Source organism: Lissotriton vulgaris, chromosome 5 (assembly GCF_964263255.1).
Source record: "Lissotriton vulgaris chromosome 5, aLisVul1.2, whole genome shotgun sequence".
NCBI lineage: Eukaryota > Metazoa > Chordata > Amphibia > Caudata > Salamandridae > Lissotriton > Lissotriton vulgaris.
Window position 1 is genome coordinate 758,463,332 of NC_141693.1, and position 23,058 is coordinate 758,486,389.

The 23,058-nt window shown below is 41.2% G+C and overlaps 1 protein-coding gene across 2 annotated transcripts in view; it reads left to right on the forward strand.

Annotated features, from left to right (window-relative positions):
* SLC2A1 (solute carrier family 2 member 1) overlaps positions 1–23,058 on the forward strand; it is a 639,356-nt gene that overhangs the window by 610,858 nt on the left and 5,440 nt on the right. For both annotated transcript variants that reach the window (XM_086922222.1, XM_086922221.1), the window contains exons 2-7: positions 5,307–5,399; positions 13,572–13,732; positions 16,055–16,295; positions 17,238–17,400; positions 19,666–19,853; positions 21,900–22,004. In XM_086922222.1, the coding sequence (XP_086778348.1) occupies positions 5,307–5,399; positions 13,572–13,732; positions 16,055–16,295; positions 17,238–17,400; positions 19,666–19,853; positions 21,900–22,004 (951 nt within the window). The remainder of the gene's footprint in view (positions 1–5,306; positions 5,400–13,571; positions 13,733–16,054; positions 16,296–17,237; positions 17,401–19,665; positions 19,854–21,899; positions 22,005–23,058) is intronic.

A 23,058-nucleotide genomic window follows, 5' to 3' on the forward strand; every position in this document is an offset into this window, starting at 1 on the left:
GCAAATCGGAAGTTGCAGTTTGCTGAGGAGCCCCAGAAATTTTACTTGAGCTTGAAGCTTCCTAGGTGTGCAAAGGCCTTTGGGTGAGTGTCTTCGCAGTGGCGCTGCGCAGTTTGTCCAAGACATACAAGTGACGGGATACTGAAGACTTACATCAGGTGGGCTTCAGACACCTTCACTTCATGAAATCTGTAATTCATTTCGTAGTAGGTTACATGAGAGAGAAGGCGCACAAAGGTCAGGCCCAGGGGTTGGTCCTTCTGGATCTTTCGGCTGCCTTCGACAAGGTGGATTATGACATTCTTTTTGCCTGTGTTGAGGCTGCTGGGCTGAAGGCATGTGTTTTGGATTGGATGAAGTATTTTCTAGCACACCGCTCACAATCGGTTTGCCTCTCTCCTGTCCGCTCCTCCAAGGTTCAGCTCAGTTGTAGACTGCCTCAGGGATCCTCTTTATCCCACATCCTTTTCTAATCTCTAACTTTGCCCATTGGTAAATTCCCTACAAAGGCAGAAAGTAAAAATATACACCTGTTGATGATGTGCAGCTAGTATTTAACCTCATGGATACTCCTGAGACTCTACGGCATTCTTCTAGAGCACTATGGTCTTCGTTTGTGACTGGATGGACAGTCCCCAACTAAAGTTATACTCCGATAAAACTGAGGTGTAGATGGTCAAAAACAAACTGCACTGCTGGAGTTTATTTATTTATTTATGTATTTATTTATGCGATTTTATATAGCTCGAACTTTACCCAAAGGTGTCAGAGCGCTTTACATAGGACCCAGTTTCAAACATAAGGACTGACGGTACGAAAAGAATTAGCACATTTTTGACTTGCATAAGAACCAGTTGAAAACATACGGATTTAGATTTAGGATTTTGGATTAGCTGGGGAGTTAGGCCCCTCTTGCCATCCTAAAAATGTAGTCAAGAGTCTCAGCATACTTGTTGATGAAGATCTGTCAATGAAACTCCAGATTGCAACAGTGATGTCTGCCTGTTTCTTGCAGCTCAGTAAAATAAAAAAAATCAGAATTGTATCAACTGATGTCTTCATCCAGATTGTAGTTGCATTAGTGATGTCCATTAGTTAATGCCCTTTACCTGGGCCTCCCAAAGAGTCTGAGGCAAAGACCGCAGCTAGTCCAGAATCCTGCAGCTAGATTGGTCTATCGACAGCCAAGATACTCCTACTCTACACCCTTAGTAAAGAAACTACACTGGCTTCCAATTGCACAAAGAACATTGTTTAAATCAGACTGCATGATTTTCAAAATCCAGCAGAGTAAAAGCCCCATCTTTGTTTCCTGTAGAATAAAGAACTATACTCCTATGCGCAACCTCAGATCAGCACATCTCTATCTCCTAGAGATTCCCAAATTCTATAGAAAGTGGCTACAAGGGAACCAGGTTTGCTGTGTTGGCTCCCGGCACTTGAAACTTTTCCGGCCTACATGAGCAGCAACCTCCTATGAATAATTCCGAACTCTGCAAAAAACATGGCTCTTCAGACAAGTTTATCACAAAGCTACATCACTACCCTGCCGCTAGTGCTCTCAGTGCCATGAAATCTTTTGGTGAACATGCGCTTCGGAAGTTTCCTATTACATAACAAGCCGGTGCGAGAGCACAGCACAGCATGGCAGGGGCTGGTTGGTCAATGAAAAAGTATTTCACACTGAAGCTGTGGGCCCTCCAAAAAGGTAAAGGAAATCACGTCATTGGCACAAATGGCCTTGTTGTTTGGGAAGCACACAAACAGTAAAATGCAATTTTGCTGGGGCTCTGAAAATCCTTGTACCAAAGCTGATAGCGCTTCAGGAACATCAGTCTCTGGAATAAATTTAACAAATCCAAGTCACTTTCTATATTGAGGCTGTGCCTTAGTGGGAGTCCATGCAAAACTTTAATTCTCTTCCTCCGCTTCATTTAAGACCCTGATGCATTTGTCTACCGTCGTGTCTGGTAAGCACATCTTTTCAAGATTTTTAATCGAGCTTGTAAATCAATAAAGTGACTAGCCGAAGCAACCTTTTCCCAATATCAGGCAGTCTGAATATTTAATTATGTTGTGGTTTTGTCCCTTACACCGATTTTGTCAGCCAATTTAACATTTAAAAAAAATAAGATAATTATAAAGTTAAATGCGAAAACTGGGAGCAATCCCTGCAAAAAAATGTAAGGGGCCTTTCTACTTGTCACCACCAATGGCGTAAGTGGGCTGAAGGCTCCTCCACTCTGCATTACCCCAAAAAATGCTATTCATTTTTTTCTGAGTATATTAGTAGCTTGCTGTCCAGAGCTCTGAGGAAGAACTTCTTTGTGGAGGTCGTTGGGGAGCTCTAGCCCCGTGCACTGAAAGAACTTCTGTGCTGTGTGTTCGACTTATCGGAGTGAACACTGGAACGCCCACCAGCAGTACGGCTCACGAATAACCTCACGTTATTAAATCATGCGGTGATCTGCAGGGCGCGAGTTCGAATCCTGGCTTGGCCTATTTAGCTTTCGGTCCTCCCGTAGTCAGTGTTTGTTTATTTAAATTAGTTCTCTACTGAGAACGCATTTTCTGATAAAACATTTAAAATGTGTCAGCATACAACACATTTTTCAATACAAATTAAATTTAAACAGATTGTGACAGACAAATTCATCTGGTGGGGATTTAAACAACAAAATCAAACTCTGCACTGATGTACTATATCTGAATTTAATTAATCTTAAATAACGCTTTCTGGCCTCTACTACAATCGGATTCGGAGAAATAAACAAAACCTGCTTTAGATCTTGGACTCCTCCTTTACATAAATCACATTCCTCCGCAGTCAGTAAATAGAATACCATTAAAATGAATCCGGTTTTTCAGCATAAAGTATCTCAAGGTCTTGCCATGATCAAGGAATGTTGTCAGAAAATAGGACAGCAAGCATGGAATGTGACGTCACTCGTTAAATACTTAAAGATGTTATGAACCACCTGCAACGTTGGTTGCAAATGCCGTTGGCTTTAGAAAATAATGTGTATTATATATTTTGTAAATACAGCGGTTTGGGGAAATGGTTATTCAAAATATCTTGTGTTTTTTTTTTTTTTTTAAATATAATTTCACATTTTAATTTGCTAGTTCCGCTTTTATTGTTGAAACAATTCCAGACGTAAAAATCCCCGAATTTGGTCTGCACCGGGTTGCAGTTGGTGGAAATAATGCAGCTATTGATAGGGGTTCAAACCCCCCCCCCCCCCTTCCTCCCCTTAGAGCCAAGAGTTTTTTCGATATCGTAGCACACAGAGCTGTTTCACCTCGTTAAGCCCTTGTGCAGGGAAGTTACCCAAATCCTGGGTTTTTGCTGAGTCACTGTGCGCTGGCGAAAGGACGACAAACGGAGGCTTTTGAGTCCCAGCTGAGCTCGGTTTGACGTGCACAGGCTTGAGTGCATTACAGCGCTTTCTGCTCATCCCGCCTGACTCAGAGCTATGCTGTTCAGGGATGACAGAGCAACTGCGGACACCGAGGGGCCAGGGCGGCTGTGCTTAATAAGAAAAAAAACATAAGTTGAGGTGTCCAAAGTTTTTCAGAGGAGTCGACACTGATGAACCCCGGGACTGCTGGATACCAATACTGCCTAGTCTTGAATCAACCAAATGCGTCTTCCACTGCCCTACACCTCGTGTTTCTTTAGCTCACTCTTAGAGGTTCTATAACATTCTTGATTTCTTGTCTTGCCATATTGCTAAAATTCTCTCCCCTCTTCTTTTCTGTTCTGCATTCTCTCCTCAGCACTGGGTCTCACTCTGATGACAAATTCGTCCTGGTCCTCCAAAAGGCCAACACATGTTGGACTTGAGTTTGCCATCTCCTCATCATAAACATTCTTGCTTTCTTCTCTTCCTTTGTCACGGTTTTCCATCGGTCTCTCCCTCCTTTTCTACCGTTCCCAGTCTTGCACTGGGTCAAACTCTGATTAAAAATTCGCCCTGGTCCTCCAAAAAGTCAACACATGTTGGGCTTGAGGTTGCCACCTCCTAAACTTAATTTGCCATGAGGAGTGATGAGACAATGGAATTGATATTCACCAACAAGAAATTCTAACATTTAGAAAGCACATCACCTTACCTACTGCTAGAATTTGGTAAAAGATTTACCACCAAAGATCTCCTTGTTGCCACCAATTGATCAGGAGATGACAAAACACTACTTGAAATAGAAACCACAAGTCACTGTGTTGCAAAACATAATGTGACACAAATAATATTTTTCCTTGTAGGTTTTCTCTTTAAGACAAGGCACGCGCTCTGTGGTTTGCAAACTTTGATGGGTCAATGCACACTTTCTTATGAAGGGCTGCGGCACTCTTGATTTTGGGGAAAGTTGGCCTACTTCCAACAGGGCCGATTGAGATGGTGAGCTGAACTCATATGCATGCTGCACGTCAAATGCAAAAGAGTCCCCTAGCTTTCAGGCTACTATTGATTAAGGCTAAGACCTTATAAGTAGCAGTGTGTAACAAGCATTCACCAATCGCTGTTATCCAAAATTGCGGACAATTCTGCATTTCTGCTGTACCCATTTTGTCAACCAGTCCTGTAAACACAGCACCAACATGACTGTACAGACTGACCTAAAACACCTTTCCCAGAAAATAATCACGGTTTTCAACACGTCATCCCGTGGACCTGGTTCAATAAAGTTATATTGAATTATGGACATTTTAACCACAGAAACCAGGTTAACAACCTCCTCCCCTTCCCACTCCCCACGCAGTCCATACAAAAGAGATGTACTAAGCATCTGTGCCCAGTGCACCCGTTTAATAGCCGGTTGAGACCACTGAACAACCACAGCCTGAATTTGAAGAAACCAGTAGTTTTATATATTTATCGAACGTGTGTTTGGTTATTAAGGGCCACTAGCATGTTACAACATATGGCAAATATGGAGAAAAGTGAAAAAGGGGGTGCTAAAAGACACCCTCCATTTAATGGCGCGTGCAAACGTCAGAGTATGCTACCATGCATAGGCGCAGCAAACGCACACAGTGGACATGCACACTGAGGTGTAGCGCATGATGCTCAAGGGCAGAGGAAGAAACTATCCTGTACCAGCGCATGTTTCGTTAAGGAAGTTTTGAGGGCACACTATGCGGACGAAAGAAAGCTCGGCTCTGTTTTTACTACTGGTGAGGTTTTTTTTGGGTAAAGAGTGATTGGTCTTGCCTTAGAACCTTGGTGTGTTCCTGGTGTTGAGCTGTTGTGGGTGGGTTTCATGTTTTTCTTCTCGCTCATGGCTCTTTCGTTCCTTTTCAGATGACGTTCCGGCTCATGCTGTCGGTGGGAGTAGCAGTGATTGGATCTTTGCAGTTTGGGTACAACACTGGAGTTATCAATGCCCCCCAAAAGGTAAGGACTGTTTTCAATAATGCATGACGACATGCAAAAACATTTTGCTATATGTAGGACTAGCATGTTTATGCAAACTATTTTATACATTTTATGTCCACTATTATCTTTGTTATGTTTTAATATTTTTTTTATGTTGAGTTATCCCCTTTTTAAGTAGAAAATTAAGTTGTGTATTTCCACATTTACTTAACCATGTTAAACTTGCAATTAGTACATGTAGGGTTTTAGCACTATAAGCAACCTTGTACTAAACCACAATACACTCACCTGAATATATAGCATTGTAGTGCAAACCAATGACTCCATCTACAGCTCTGTATGGACTCATCACTTTTTAAATTCCCCAGGAGTATATGCACAAATAATGCCCATCATTATAGGGCCCACTGTGCCTTTGGCCTATAACACAGAAGTGTTCAGTATAGCCCTCGGCGACGGGCCATAATACTATAATAAGGGTCATATGTATCCTCAACCTGATTTGCGATTCTCAAATAGCGAATTTAAGAAATCGCTATTTGAGAATCGCAAATAAGTATGTATGTACAAAATCGCATTTTTTTACGATTTCTTAAAATTCCTTAATTGTGATTAGCAAATTGCAAATCTCAATTAAGGAATGATTTTTCATTCATTACTATGGGCCAGGAGGCCCATAGGAATGAATGGGAAGGTATTCTCAATTTGCGATTAGCAATTTGAGAATCTGAAACTGAGAATAATTTCAAGGGTGCATGGGTGACCAAAGAACACCCTTGCACCCCTGAAATATGCATGGGTGCATATGTGGCACACATACATGCCCTAAGGACATGTATGTGTGCCATATGGCACTTTGAAAAATGCAAAAATGTGCATTTTTCAAAGAAATCGCAAATTACCACAACCTGAAGTTGGTGGTAATTTGCGATTTCCTTAAGGCAAAATTGCACTTTTTTTGTGCTTCTTGCATTGCATTTAAGGAATTGCAAAATTTGCGATTTCCTTAAATGCAATCGCAAAATAAGGAATCACAAATTTTGAGATTCCTTATTTTGCATGCAGATTTGTGATACATACCATTTACCGAAAATGCGTACGAAAATTTCGAACGCATTTGTGCTTGATACATATGGCCCTAAGTCATTGAAATGTTGGAGTGCCAGCGAGACAATTGCGCAGAGGGTCAATATTAGTCAACACAGGCTTTCTGCTGCAGCATTACTATAGTGTTCTTTCCATTTTTCCTTTTTAATTAGGTACATTAAATCCTCAGTTGTAAGAATATTCTAACAGCATTATAGCCCTTTTGGCTTGGGGTATAGATGCATTTTTCATTTTTATGACCTTGCCTGTGACTTGGACTATAACTTCGATAGAGACCTTAACTGCTGGTACATCCTTTCACAGCGGATATATTATTGAACAGGCTTTCTTGGATTTATAAGGCGAGGACCAAGCATGACAACAGAAACCAATCCAGAACTTGTTTTATAATGTACTTCTCCAATGGCAATCATTGATATCTCTGCCATGTTTACACCACTCACAATCCATGTCTAAAACCCACATCTATATGACAAGAAAACAAAACAAACACAAAGCTCCTCCCAAAATAGCACATCCTGTTAGAGAGATTACTGATGCTAATGAGATCTTCGAAGGATCCTTGGATTTTCAGCTTCACGGAGGAATTAAGAGTTCCGCTTTAACTTGCTGCTCGTGAGAGACTTCTGGGAACGTGTTATATAATCTGTATACACTGACCTTGAGCGTGGACCTGCCTTCAGTCTTTCAGAGTCACACAGAGGCATGGAACACTGAGCTACCTGAATCTATCTGAAGCTGAATCGGTCAAGACCAAAATATATGGCAGAGCAGCATCTATTTGCGACCAACAAGCCAGTTTCTGAATGGAGAACAAACAGTGCAGGCCTCAGCGGTGCAGACTCGTAGCTGCCAAGTTTCCCAGGGCCATGCTGGACGTGCTGCTCCAGTCCAGACGTTTCCCTTTGGATTCTGGGACTTGTAGTCCTGTTTTATAATGAAATAAAAACTACTTCAAGTCCCATAATTCAAAGAAAAACCTGGACTGGTGCAGTACAACACGCAAGGACTTGGGCAACGTGGCAGGGTTGGGTGCTTAGTTTTAGACTGTTTTGTGGGTACTGGGTACCAACCCTCATTTCTGGAGACTGATTTATTTTTCATCACCAGACTTGATCCTTAGCTTAGAGTAAGGGAGAAAAGAGACGAAGGAGGAACAGAGAGGCACGTAAAAACGGTCACCAAAAGAGAAAGCAGGGTGAGAAAGAATCTGAAGAACTCGGATTAGAAACAGGAAGTGTAGTGTGATGAAAGAACGAGGCATGAGGTGGAATCAAGTCTGGGTTGCCTTGGTATTCAGGAACCGAGCCAATAGTCCGCTGCGGTGGCAATATCCTACGGGAGGGATAGGGAGTGATCAGAATTGTCCCTCATTCTCTCGCGTGGTGTTGGAGTGAACAGGTTTGGGCGTGCACATGCTCAAAGTTAGATATGTAAATGTGACATATGATAGCCCTCTATGTACAGTCGTTTCACTGCCTTAACACATAAAGGCCTTTCTTGTAGGCTGTAATGAGGTCTGTGCCTTAATTTTAGAGACCAGAATTCCCTAGGCACATCAAATTTGACTCCAGCCCTTTTGACACGTTTTCACCCCTAAATAAACACTTCTTCTGTTTTGGAAAGGCGGCATCTCACGGATTCTAGATTCACCCATTTACCAACATGGGTTTAAACTAGCAGGATACTCTCTGGTCTCATCAGACGCCAGTCTAAAATGTTCACTTGTCACTCCTTGGCCAACAGAGCACTCTCATTGACCCGTTGAAGGCCATCAAAAGCCCTGTCATGTGGCACTAGACAGTCTACCATTGGGTTGCACAACCATAGGCAGGAAGGTCAGGATGTTTCATAATGTTTGTTTCACGAGGTTTATTTCAAGATTCCCCCATGTGATCTGAAGTCAGCTCCCCTGATTACTAGAATTAATAAACAAAGATACTTTGGACCAGATGCACAAAGTACTTTTGAGGAAGTACACCCTGCAATTTTAAAAATCGGAGGGTCTGCCACATCAAAGGGCTTTTTACAATGTACAAAAGCCCTTCAAAAGTCTGTACAACTTGCAAAAGAGCTTTTGCAAATCTTACCAAATTGCAAACAGAAGGAGGCCCGAAAGAGGTATCCCCCTCCAACTGACGAAATTGCTTATTAAAATGCCTTCCATGCTGTTAAAACTCATATAATCATGAGCTGAATAATTTACTTAATTATCAAAATAGCTGGAAATCGGTAGTGTTGCAATTCTTGGAAATCATTTTAAGCATTAGATATATGACCTTGTAATACATAGGTCGCATTCCCATGTGCAATGATTTGCGAATGGGACAGTTGATAAGCCTACTAAAGAAGGAAGTTCCTCTTCTGGGGACTTCTCGAGGTGACATCATTTCTAGAACAATGCATACCTTGTCATTACACCAACACGGCCACAAAATCCCAAACATGCCACTGTACTTGTTTTTGTGATCCTGTGCATATATTGGTGGATTTAACTTCAGACAACCTCTGACAATAATATGCCAAACGTCCCAACCGATCAACATGCAGTTTTGAAACACTGACAGCAACTCCGATGGATGAATGCTTATATAGCCCACGGTGTTTCCACGAGCCTGCACGGCTAAACTTTGAGTCAAAGCATGGACAAGTCAGAGCGTGATCCTTCTGTGGTCAATAAAATAAGTGGAGTTTCACCAACTTTGAACACCTACACATTCTTCATGCTCTGTGTCCACCAGTTCCCCTTTGGTATTATTTCTTCCCACAGGCAGAAATTATGCATGAATGGAAACTTCATTTGTTATTATGCTCTGTGCTCATACGTCATTTATAAGATATCTTCAATCATGCTCCATTGGATAATCTGTCTATCACTTGTTTACCTGCTAAAGGAAATTACTGTCTTACTTAAAAAATTATAGATGGTCTTTTCTGCCCCAGTTTATCCCCCTTGCAATAGAAATAATGTCTATAGTCCACCAGGCGACCCCATGTGATGGTCTTCGCTCAATCCCACCCCATAACTGATCAGAACAATGTCTACAACAAACTGAAATGTTCAGTCACAGGCTTAAATCTCATTTCCTATAGACTCGATGTATAAGTAGAATCATCAGAGCAATGTTGTAATTGGATGGTCAACTAAATACGTACTGAAAGCTGGGGTGAGTCTACGTAATGCTTTAGCAGTCGAAGAAGTAGCACTGATCCCTAAGAGGATCGGCTGCAACAATATTGGAGACAGGGTGCACTAGTCCGACCCGTACTGCGATTGGTTAGGTGAAGCAGTGAAGATTGGTTGCGATAGCCGAACACAGAACAGGACTTAAACCTCGGTGGTGTGGTGTTGCAGCTGAGTTTTATCATATTTTCCTTCCTATCTGACGTGTTTAGGGAGACCTGACTCCTTGCAAACTCAACAAATGAAAATTGCTTTAAGCCTCTTCATTGGTACAGAAAGCACTACATTAATATCAATACAATGCAACTCTTTGCCAAAGCAACAATGTTAAAGACTCGTTTTCAGGCATCACATTATCACTGGATTTTAAGGATAACCATCAACCATGCAGATGAGTCGGTGTATGTAAATTATCTCATTTGGATATCTCGAAAATCTGCCATGGGTTCAGGCATCGACGACCAATAGCAGAGATTCCCTTTGCTTTGTTAAAATTGCACTGTTCAGTTCTTTTTGCTTACTTACATTACAAGGTATTATGAGCGGCTCAAATCCTTAGATTCTGGGATAATTCTATGAAGAATATTATAAAACTTGTAACATTCTGAATCCCGGCTATTTCGTAGACTAAAATTAACAATTACATTGTAACATTCTGAATCCGGGCTATTTCGTAGACTACAATTAACAATTACATTGGTTTTTTTTTATCAGGATGGCTTTGTGAACACTCAATGAAGGCTACTTACTATCCTTTACTAGCCCCTAAATTGTGTATAATTTGTTGTGATTTTCAAATATTTTCCAAATACTACTTGTATTTAATTGACATCCCAGCTACATCAAATCAATTTCTGAATCTCTTAAGTGCAAAGCACATTAAAAAAAACTCTCAATCGTGTGCCATGTGGGTTGTAGTGGGGCATTTGTATTTGGTTAGTAAGGCTTGATATCCAAACAGCACAGCAGACGAGAAGGTAAAGGGGTGTGTGTGTCAAGAAAGAAATAAAAAGTTATCGGAGTTCTCTTACAAGATTGGATTTGGGAAGTCACAAATCGGAGAAGCTCTGGTGAATGACAATCTTTTAAACCCCTGATAACAGAAAATTGTGGCCTGTCTGATGGACTCCCTGGCTCACTTTCTGGGTTGGATGATTTTAAGTAACTGGTCTTCCTTAATTAACAGAATGGCTGAAAAAAATAATAAGGGGTGGATGCCTTGCATATCACCTTAAAAAAATCTTATCACACAAGAAGGAAGTAGGTTGAGGAATATTCTACAGGAAGTTACAGTATTACTCAATAAGCATACAGTGATTTTCATTTCCTGAAAGACTGCATTTATGTACATTCCCCACTATTTTGTTCCCTTTTCACTGAGATAAATGTATTGTATTGTAATGTATGCATTATATAAGGCGGGGCATGCACGCGTGGCACAAATATCGGATAGATTTGCAATTAAGATGAACCTATCGCGTGAGCTAGGTTTTTATAGATTAAGTAAGCGGTAGGCAATTTGCTTTACTCTATTTTGAAAGTCCTCAGTTTGTGGATTGACTTTTATTAACTGGTAGCTATGTTTTCCTGTAGATTTGGCTCGCAAATCTGTAGCTCATGTTGGAAATTGTTTCAGACCAAACAGAATGCCAAAGATGACTGGTTTGAACCCCATGATTGACTTCTGTTTTTTAATACAATCATGTGTTACGAATTCGCGTCCAAATAACAAATCATGATGTGAATTTCCTGGGTGGACTTGGAAGAGGGAGTCTTGCTGTTGAGTGGGTCTGTGTTGTGTTTTTGTGAAATTTGGGCTGCGAGTCAACCGCCAATCAGTCTACTGACTTGGGTGTCCTTAAGGGTTTTTTTGTGCCAAATATGTTCTCTGCTTCATTTTGGCAACTAGGCCTTCTTACCCATTGGTGGACATTTCAGCAGGATTCTTTGGATTGTGTTCACCAGAATATGGAGCACGAGCAGCCGAAATGCTATATTCGCGAATGTGTTACTGGAGCAAACCGTAGGGACTCTTAGGGCTCTGCATCCTGCGAGGCTACGACAGGGTCATAAGGCGGTCATTGGATGGCGTCACCGTTGACCCGGTTCGCACTTTCTCTAAGGTCTCCCAGAGTAGGGTCCTGTCTAAGAACTCGGTGAAGATGGTGGGTGGGGGAGGTTCATTGGGGAAGTCGTGGGATAACTATGAGTCAAACAAGTCGAAATTTGGACCTAGCTGTCAGACAGCAAGATGGAAATAGTGAAGTCTGGGCTGGTGGAGCAAACACACTTAGTGGAGGGCTTCTACATAAAGTGCGAGGCTACGCTCAAACAACACCGCTAATTTCATCCTCAATTTTGCATATTGTGACATTAAAAGAAAAAATAGTTGATAAAAGTGTGTTTAGGGCTGTACGGAGAAGGCGAGACAAACAGCGCAGTAAAGAAACTTCTTATGTACTGGTTAACCATTTGCAGGCTACTGTACCCGAATCAATGGGGTAGCGCACATTGCATATAAGGGATAGCTGTTATGTATAGCTCTTAGAAAACAACAGAAGTGTGGGATGAATAACCAATTGAAAAGTTGTCCTTGTGATATTTTTTGGGCCTGCACTCTGTTCTGTGGCTTGTCACATGAGCATTCTCTGATTTAATCATGAAAACAAATGCAGAACTTAAAAGCTAAAAAATGCTTCGAGGCAATCCTTTATGCAAATATTGTTATGCCAAAACGGAATGTCTTTGGCAGTTACTAGTTGTGGTGCAGATGACAAGGGAGGGCTGTGCGGGTCCTATTTTTATCGGTTCCTGTGAGAAAAACTTGACTTTTCACTTTTCCTTAGTTTATTTACTTACAAAATTAGAATTGCGAGCCATGGGTCAGTGAACGAGGACAGATGTGTGATGCAAATTAACATTAAGAATGGATTGGTGTCCCTTGGGTTGGCGGTGGACACAGTCTCCGCTCTCTCAATGGCACTCTGTCTGCCACATTTAGAAAGAACCGCCGGGCCAGCTACAATCTATGTACACTGGGAGGTACTGCCATCAAGGAATTTCTTTTCAATGTACTTAAAGTGTGGTTGACTGCCGCCTTTGGTTTTGAAGGCCGTCCACCAAAATGTTTAATTAATTTTGTTTTTCAAAAACTACCAAGGGGGGGGGGGGGGGGGGGGGGAAAGTATGTTAATCGGAAACAAACAAAAAATCTAATGACCCCCGCCACACCCTGGGAGTTTTCTTCTAGGGTGTGGTGGTCATTTGCTTCCTTGCCCCTCACTGTCAGATTTGTGTAAAGTTGTTTCATTGGTGAGTATTTGTTTGTTGCACACTATTGGCTGCTACAGTGGCTCCTCGCACCATGCCGATTCATCACGTCACTAAAGTTCTAAAGTTGCCTCAGCCAAAGTAAGGCAACACTAAAGTTAAAACAACGCAAAAGGGGATCAAAGTAAAGCATAATCTGGTGCCACCCAGCGGCGGCATTGAGGAATACCCATGAGAGGAAACACATTTTCATCAAGTCAAATTACAAGAGATTATCTCGCGGATTTGGGATTTTCTCTAGCTGTGTCTGTAAAATACGTAGGCCTATGTGTGTTCTATTGGAATGTCTAATACGTCTGTTTATTACCCTAATAATACCCATTTAAATATCACTCACTGAGAACGATTTAGTTTTAGCTCTAAATAATAATTGTTCAATACCACCCGAAGGAACCCATGTATGAGAATTAGAATTCAGAAAAGATTGAGTTACAATACATTTCCGTTGCTGCAAGACTTGGACTTGTAGAAAACTTATGTGTTAAAAAAAAAAATAAGGACAATCTAAAATTTCAATTTTGGTCATAAAATGCATCCTAATGGATTGATTTTTCTTCTATCTTTTACAGGTGATAGAAACATTTTTAAACGAGACGTGGGTATCCCGATACCAAGCTTCCATGGAAGCCACCACACTCACAACACTTTGGTCCTTGTCTGTGTCCATCTTCTCTATTGGGGGAATGATCGGATCCTTTTCGGTTGGACTTTTTGTGAACCGATTTGGCAGGTAAGATTCTGTTATTTTTGAACCCACCATTTGATATAGACCGGGGAATGGCACTTTGAAGGTACAACTTTTGTTTAACGTTTCCAATCCTTAGAACAGACAACACCTTTGTTTTTTGTTTTAGAGAAATGTGCAGTACGTATTTTTTTTCCTCTTAGTGTGGCCATGCAGTGCTGTTGGCGTTTGGCTCCTTCACGTCCTAGTTTTGAGGTTTTCTTCAGACCGGAGTCTGATTTTTGGCTGAGTTCAATTATGCCCCTTTTTGTATGCTTTGTTATACATTTTTGCAGTGGTTTGTAGTGGTGTGTGCACATCGTTGTCAATTTGGGTATGTCTCTCTGGTTATCTTAAAATTAGTTTTTTTTTCCTTCCAATGTTCTGAAATTTTTCTCCCCAAATTTCATTTTGAAATAGTCAAATATTTGACACACAAATTCGAAAAAAGGGTAGGGAAGCAAGTGAAAAACAGAAAATAGGAGGGAAAAAGAGGGAAACTGAAGGGAGTATATGGGATACTGGTGGCTCCCCTGCAAGAAAAGGAGTAAGAAAAAAAAATACGCAGACCGGAAAACGGGCGTAAAAAGAAGCAGAAGAAGGAAAACGCTGGTATGGAGGTAGACCCAAAAAGGAATTAAAACATACAGTAAAACACAAGAAGAAAAATGTTAAAACGGAAGCAAAGATAGAAATACACAAGGAGGAAAGATACTAAAGATTAAAAAATGGTAGTAATACTATCTGGAGTTAGAATAAAAAAAATGTAATCCTAACCTCGGAGAATTGATATGAAGTAACCGAGTCCCATGGTATAGACATGCAGCACATTATAGTAGGGCTTGTGACTGGTTCCATCTTTATCAGCTGAGCTCTAGACCTTTTGCATATATGCATCCCTGACAATGGACCTTCGGTAGGGCCGCTTTTAACATGCCAGCTGTGGTACGCTACCTTCTTTGGATAATGGAGTCCACTTTCCTTGTTTGAACAACGAAATTCACATAAAAATTAAAACAATACAGAGACTTGAGATAATGGAGATACGAGTATTGAAACATCTTTTCCATCTTCTGTCCTACTCTTTATCTTCCTCCTATTTTCTTAATGCAGCAGGCAGAACTAGGGTACTGGCTTATCACACTTTTTAAAAGCGACTAAAACCTTTATGCTCCCAAAATTGGCTGCAAACCTGACCTGCCACAACTTTAGGAACTGATCAGATGAAAATTCACTTTTTTTAATGCAATATTGTAATCTTTCAGAAGATTTAAAGCAGATAGCTTCAAAAACTGCTTTATTATATTTTACATGTTTTCATCAAAAATTGTTATCTAAGGTCAGAAAACTGTAGGTGAACCTAGGCACTCTAGGATCAATCCTGGGGTGGAACGGGGGTACCCAATGCACCCTCTTGTGATATATCTTATTCATGACCGATTCTGATACACTCCTAAATGTATATTGGAAATATCACTTTATGTGGCAACCCCAAGCACCTGTCGGAATCCAGCCCTTTTATTTTTAACCCTGAAAGGGGCACTCCTACTTAAAATAAATTCCGAAAAAGAAAACCATTTAATCCAAATTCTCCCTGCCTCCTCTATTTGTTTGAGGGCACGAGGAGGAGAAACAAATTTTAAATGTTTGATGTGAAACGCTGCTTTTCACCAATATCTTCTCAATCAGTGGTCTCGAGTTTCCAGCGTTCACCCAGTAAGATCACCATCTTGTGTTCCGGTGCTGGCGATAGCACTCAATCTCTGGTAATGTCCACTGTTGCTCACCATGGTTCCTATCACGTAGATTGAGTCAAGTGACGAAGAATATGGCAGAAAGGGAAGAATGCTCCAGGGGCACTTTTCAGAGATTCTTGCCAACAGATTAACCAAAATACTGAGATATGTAATTCTGAGACACCACTACTCTCTAACCTTGCAGGCAAATTTTCTTTTTCATTTTTGTGTCAATGTGCACACAGTGTGTATGTATGAGTATCACATTGCAGCAACAGTTAAACTGTGTTATAGTAGATATAACTGATGCTCATCGGAATAAGTGACAAGTAAGGGTTGATGGTCTCTTGACTTGGCAACACTAAGGCAATCTATGGTACAGTTCACTATGCCGCTGTAATGTATCAGTTAATGTCTTGCCAGTGTTATCTGCTGTGAGAACAGGTAACAGTAGGAAGTCTCCAAAGTTTGTATGGTTACTATGAGCCAACGCATTAGGTTTGTCTATGTTGACTATACCACTGCTAATGATTAGATCATATTTGTTAATGATTCACCTATTCTGACCCCGTTGCGATGCCTTACCTTCTAGACGGAATTCCATGCTGATAGCGAACGTCCTGGCCTTCGCAGCAGCCATTCTGATGGGTTTCTCCAAGATGGCGTCTTCCTTTGAGATGCTGATCCTGGGCCGCTTCGTTGTTGGCTTATACTGTGGTCTCACAACTGGGTTTGTGCCCATGTACGTGGGTGAGATTGCCCCAACAGCCCTTCGTGGAGCTTTAGGAACCCTGCACCAGCTGGGGGTTGTGGTTGGGATCCTGATTGCACAGGTAAATGAATCACAGATGTGACATTGGGTGGAATCGGGTAAACTTTTTAAACAAATTCAGACACTTAAGCAAGTTATTTCCCACCAAATACACAGAATTTCACCTAAGGTTGCGAAATGCATGTACATAATTGTCAGTAAAGTTATTTGTTAGCTACCGCTTAGTCTGTTTCCTTGGAAAATTTAGTTTGTTAGCTTGCTGTACTGTCGGCAGCTGTCACTAAAATTGCCACAATAATTGTTCATTGTCTTCTAAAGTATCACTTAAACCAATGTCCCATTAAATGTGTATCATGACGTAGCAGTGCTTGATGGCACGAAGTAGGCTGTTTACATATCTGCCACCCACATAAGGATGACATGTCTGCATCACAATGCATGAACCATCCACAGCTCCGCCTCCGCTCCTATTACTCGCTGACTTTAAACTTACCTTTGACTGTGGACAGTGATCTGTGGTCTTTATGGCTGGGTTCATGCTATAGAAATAACATACACACATTCTATATTCTTGTGTGTGGAGGTTTTGGATGGAGTACCCGTATGTGGGCAGAGGAGGAGGAGGATGCACAGCGCACATAACTCTTCACCTGTAGGTAGGCGGTTTCCATGCCCACTTGGTTCTAGAGTGTACGTTTAGTACCCATACCCAGCATGAAAGCTTGTGTAATATTGCACACTGTAAACATCTAGCACAATCATTGATTAGAAACTGTGCTGCCTAAGTCTGAGTACTCCTGAATTACTCCTGGAAAGAATAAGCAACTTATGTTCCCAAAATGGATGATACATGTCTGGTATATTTCAAGTCCAATTTCTGATTTCTCCTGAGTAGAAAAACGATGTATTTGTGCACAAGTTATTTCAATTGAATATGCCTGTAAGTTGCACCTAAAAAGTCAGCTCCCTTGCTAATTTCCACGTTGACTTCTGCTCTCCGCAGATATTTGGACTGGAGTCGATAATGGGTAACGAGACCCTGTGGCCACTGCTCCTGGGCCTGGTCTTCCTCCCAGCCTTGGCCCAGTGCATTTTGCTGCCCTTCTGCCCCGAGAGCCCCAGGTTCCTGCTAATCAATCGCAATGAGGAAAGCAAAGCTAAAAGTGGTAAGTCTTACAGTAGGCGGTAAAGCACAGCATAAAAAAAATAGGTGAAATGTGATTTTTTTTTTTGGGGGGGAGGGGGAGTTTTATATAGTGTAAACTTGACTCGAAGGTATCGGAGCGCTTTAGATGAGCGCCAGTTGCGTTATAGATGGACACATTCATTTTTTGTTAGGCACGGGGCGATTAAGTGATTTGCCCAGAATCACAGGATGATGAGTGTCCCTGCCGAGACGCAAATCCGGTTCTCCAGCTTCGGGGTTGACCACTCTAGCCATTATGCCACATCCTGTCCATGAAATTCATGAAAATATTTTAAGCTTCTGGTAATTACTCTGGGCCACATCCCAGTCCATGGTTTTAAGCTTGTCTGTGTCATTGTAAACTGGGACCAGCAATATGCAAGTCCTTGTCGGATCCACCCCACAAAAGGGGGTTGAGAACAAAACTGTCCGGTCAGATCCCTGCTTTGGTTTCTCTCTGCGGTCTAATGCTGAATGCCCACCCATTCCCTCCTAAGAATAGGTATGATACGATATGGATATTTATGTAGGGATTACAACCCTATAAAAGGCCCTCACTCGCTCTGCGGATGGGTTGCACGCTACTTAATTGGTGCCCAAGTTTTACGGATTTTGCCATGAATAAGGAATTACATATTGTCATGCTATTTAGCACGTAGTTGGTATGCTATTTGGAGCAACCTATCACGTAGTTTGGGGGTGCCATTTGTTATATACGGAAGTCGCAGATTGTCACTCAGTTTGAGTTAAAGGCATAGTCACCATTTAAGCAACTTCGTTATGCAAACAATATACATTTTGGTGCATGTCTGATGCCTGCTTGTTTTCAGACTGCACATTATGTATCCACTCGGGAAAAGATGTGGCACGCCGCACAGTCCCAACAAAGAATGGCATTCTCAGCCCTCAACAGAGGGCTGAGTAAATTGGACACTGCACTAGCCATAACTATCATAAATCCTCTCATATGGGTATTTGCCTGCCTGACATTAATAAAATGAATTGTAGGTTGGAAGAGCCTTTGCGGTATATGTTGTGTCTGTGGTGTAACTAGGGAAGGCATTGAGAGTGGGGTGTGTTGGGTTGGTATCATAAAACAACAAAACCCACTTTGGGAGGGAAGTAGTTTTACCCTTTTAAAATAAGAGGGGCTTGGGGAATAGTGACTTGGTGCGGTTGCAGGGATGTAACTTTGTGTAGTAGGGAAAGATGTGCCTATGTGAATTAGCCGCAGAGCACCAAGAGAAAGGGTCCATTTGAACTGCTTATCGCTGTGGGCGAGGCATGACTTGGAACATTAGGAAGGGCCCGTGCTGGTGTTTGACATCGATTTCAGCAGAACATTGTCAACATTGTTGATTTTCACCAGTGAAAAGCAAAGTATGTGGGAACTGATGCACACAATGTCCTCATTCATTTAGAACTTGCTTTTATATAGAACTTCATACCATTGTTAAGCTGCTACTAAGCGCTATACGTAGCAATCTTTCCTAATCCCCAGTATGATTCTCAGGGATTAATTTGTTAAACAATAAGTGTCGGTGCCCACACCTCTGCTCAGAAGCCAGCAGTGCTATGAAATGTTGGCGCCTCAACCAGGGTTTCGAGGTCCTGAATACACCTCATGCCTTTTTAATCTACTACTAGACACTCCTTGCCCCTGTATGTTACTCCTTCAGGTTTCTATTTTCTACCTTTTGTGGCAGGTTTTCTGTCCATCTTTTTCCTTTTACCTGTATGCGTTTTTCCCTCTTTTACTCTCACTAAATGATGAGGATAATAAGTGCTGGTGGTCCCACTCACAACCAATGGCTCAAATTACCCACTGATAATGCTACTCAACTTACTGATCGTACAATGCATCCAGTGGCCTTGCCAGGATTCAAACTTGTGAACTGTAGGTTACTGATGTCGGTGGCAAGCGTTTAATTAATGAGTTATATTGGTGTCACATAAAGAAACGGGCTAATGCCCATGTCGAATAAAAGCCCACTTGAAATGTAAAATAACAATAGGATTTGTGGGGTTTCATATTTTCTTTTTAATTCTCCACCAAAGTTGATTACATTGAAACTTGGTGGAACTGTGAGATTGAGGCTTGAAAATGTAATGTTTCAGTGAAGGATGATTTTGCTCTACTGAGTTTCCTGGTCACCTCTCACCCATGTTTTTATTGTTTCATGAACTCTAGATTGCTATTAGCTTTAATTTTGCTAGCATCCCACACTCTCATTTTGTGCCCCAGTGCTGAAGAAGTTACGTGGAACGACCGATGTTACTAGTGATCTGCAGGAGATGAAGGAGGAAAGCCGGCAAATGATGAGGGAGAAGAAGGTTACCATCGCTGAGCTCTTCCGCTCTTCGCTCTACCGACAGCCCATCTTTATCGCCATCGTCCTACAGCTTTCCCAGCAGCTCTCTGGAATCAATGCAGTAAGTGCAATCCAAAATTATCTCTTTGCTAGGGTGGCACGTCAGAACGCTAACACAACATAGTACAATAAGATGGCCATTGGAATTATGCAGCAGCGGAGGACCAAATTATGTGGCGGTGTTGTTGACTTGCGTATGCAGCAAGAGAGAAAAATAGCAATTACGCTGCATACTGCAGCATATTCAATTGTAGTATTGTACTTTTTGACATTTTAACACACATTAATAGAGTACGGGCAAAGGTTTTAACACAACAATTTAATATCTGATTAGCCAGCAGTCCTTAACTAAAATGTAGTGAGTTAAACTTTGCACTGAACTTTCTACTGTGCGGCTCCACATGTAAAAAGGTAACAAGTTAACCTTTGCAAAGGGTCTTCCACTGTGAGGCTCCACATGTAACAAGTTATTCTTTGCAAAGGGTCTTCCGCTGTGCACCCCCCCCCATGTAAAAAGGTAACAAGTTAACCTTTGCAAGGGGTCTTTCAATGTCCGCCCCCCCATGTAAAAAGGTAACAAGTTAACCTTTGCAAGGGGTCTTCAACTGTGCGGCTCCACATGTATAAAGATAACCACTTAATCTTTGCAAGAGGTCTTCCACTGTGCGGCTCAATATGTAAAAAAAATAACAAGTTAACCTTTGCAAAGAAACTTCCACTGTGCCTCTATACATGTAAAAAGGTAACAAGTTAACCTTTGCAAATGGTCTTCCACTGTGAAGCTCCACATGTGGTGCTTTTTAGTAAGTTTGATCAGTTTGGGCTAGAAACTACTTTTTGAAATCTGAAAATTATTCAGGTGATGGATTATGAGAAAGGTGTTAAATCCATAAATAAGCAGAAACCTTTGGGGATGCAAAGTCTCATAATAAAAGTGATCCTGAGTATTAGACAACCTAGCATGAAATTCACTTAATTGGACTTAGCATTGCAAAGCGCACAGCATTCTGGGGCATACAACTGTGGTCCACAACAAAATTGGGATATGACTGTTGCACTGCATCATCACTGCTGTCGGGACAGGCACCGACGGGTCACATCAGAATTCATAGTAACCTTTTGTGGGCATGTAGCTCAACTCCATTTAATCACGCATGAGGTGAAGCAAAAGTAGAGATACCACATAAAACATATAACTGATGCACTGTATTCATGAAGTACTTTTAAATGCTAAGATTTGCCTTTCAGTTATATCACACTGATATGCACCATCTTTTGGATGAACTCTGTATGAAAGGGGCAGTGCTAGAAACGGAATACTTCCAAGTATGGGTACTCATTAAATAGCTCTACTGAAGAGTGCTAACTAATAAAAAAAAAAAAGTGCCTTGATATTTAGGAGATGGAGGTACTCTCATTCTAGCCAGGAACGATACAGGGATTTTGAGTTTTTCACAATATTGCCAATGTACGGCTTCCCATGCACTAAAAATTATATATTTGTTTTTATACAATTTGGAGAAATCACAAAGTTTTGCCCAAGAGCGCTGTTTTTCTTTACATTGTGGAAGCATCAGATCTGATTCTTGCAATGCCTGCTCATTGGAATAATGTACTTAAGGGGGGGCACAAAAGGATAGAGAACGCGGTTCCTTACGCCAGAAGGCAACACATTACCACTGAGGTAAAGACCTTATTCATTCAATAGGTTCTCTGAGAGTCAAACTTTCCTCATGTATTGCTTCATCCCTTCTAAACCACAGCCTAGAGCTGAACTGGGCAACAGCTTAGAGCCCGAGCCCACCCCATTTCCAGAACCAAGTGAACCTATAATAGGAAAACAGTCCTATACAAGAGCAACTGATAGTTTGTTACTCTGTCAACAGGCCTGAACAATTCCATCAGCATTCAGGTCGGAAAACACAGAGCTAAACTGGCTGCAGTGACACATCCCATATCATCAGTCAATGAATGATACAATATCCACAAAAGCACCACCGCTGGAAACATTGTACCCTATTATCAAACTGTTTCAGTTATAAGTCTTGGCTTGGTCAAGTTCAATTCATAACAAACTAAACCATGCTCTCTGTTTATCCCCCACCAGGTCTTCTACTATTCCACTCAGATATTCGAGAAGGCAGGAGTGCAGCAGCCGGTATATGCCACCATTGGAGCTGGAGTTGTGAACACTGCTTTCACAGTTGTTTCGGTGAGAACGTTTGCACATTAGTCAAAAACGGAGGTAGACTTGTGCATTGTATCTGCCATATCAGCCTTTGTTAGTACTATGGTTGTACAAAAGTATTTTTTCTTTTTGTGAAAATTACACATAACTCTGGCAAATTACATGACTGGCTCAAAATATGGTTTGCTTCATGTGAAATTTTCACACAAGGGCATAACTTGTATACGAAATCATGCTGGACAGCAGAACAAGAGTGTTTTAAGCAGAAGTTGTCACTTGGCAAGACATTTTCAACTCAAATCAGTATCCCATGAGCAAAAAATGCTGCAAAATTGGGTAATGTGAAATATTATCAAATTTGTGTACCCCTGAATTCATGACTTAAAAAAAAAAATCATTAGTGTAATTACATTTTCACGAGCCTTGTTACGATCTTATTACTAATACCTGCCACAAAGGTGCAATTGGCATAAAGGCTGGTGTGCTTAGAGATTTAACTTATAGGCAGAATCGTGTCCAATATGGATGTGAGAGTATTTCACCCTAAAGCATCAATTTCAGGTTTTGCATTTTTTTGCGCAATTGCATTTAATTTTCCGAAATTTCACCAAATTACACAAATTCCCCAACATACAAAAGCAGCAACTACTTTAATAATGTCAATTTATTAATTAAGCTAAAGTCAAACTCCTTAAAGCTAGACATACAGTGTAGAGAAAAAAAGCAGTTCACATTACCCAATCTTGCCTCCCAATCACCCAACAAACATTCTAGAATGTTGCTTTGTCCAGTGATGTCTGCTTGTGTTTTGGGATGTGTTGTGACCTCATTTACTTGTTGACCTCTTTAACTAGCATGCCTGCAAATTATTTGGAAAATCCTACCAGATTTTTCTTAACGTATTTTCTATGTCTAATGAAACCATATTTGATGTAGGTTTCACCCTTAACTAAGTTGTAGTTTGTGCATTGAAGGGATTGAAACCACAGTAATGGTTGGGTTCAATTCCATGAGATATTTGCTCCTAATAATATTGGTTCAGCAAAGATCCTGTTAAATCTCTAGCAAGATGACCTTC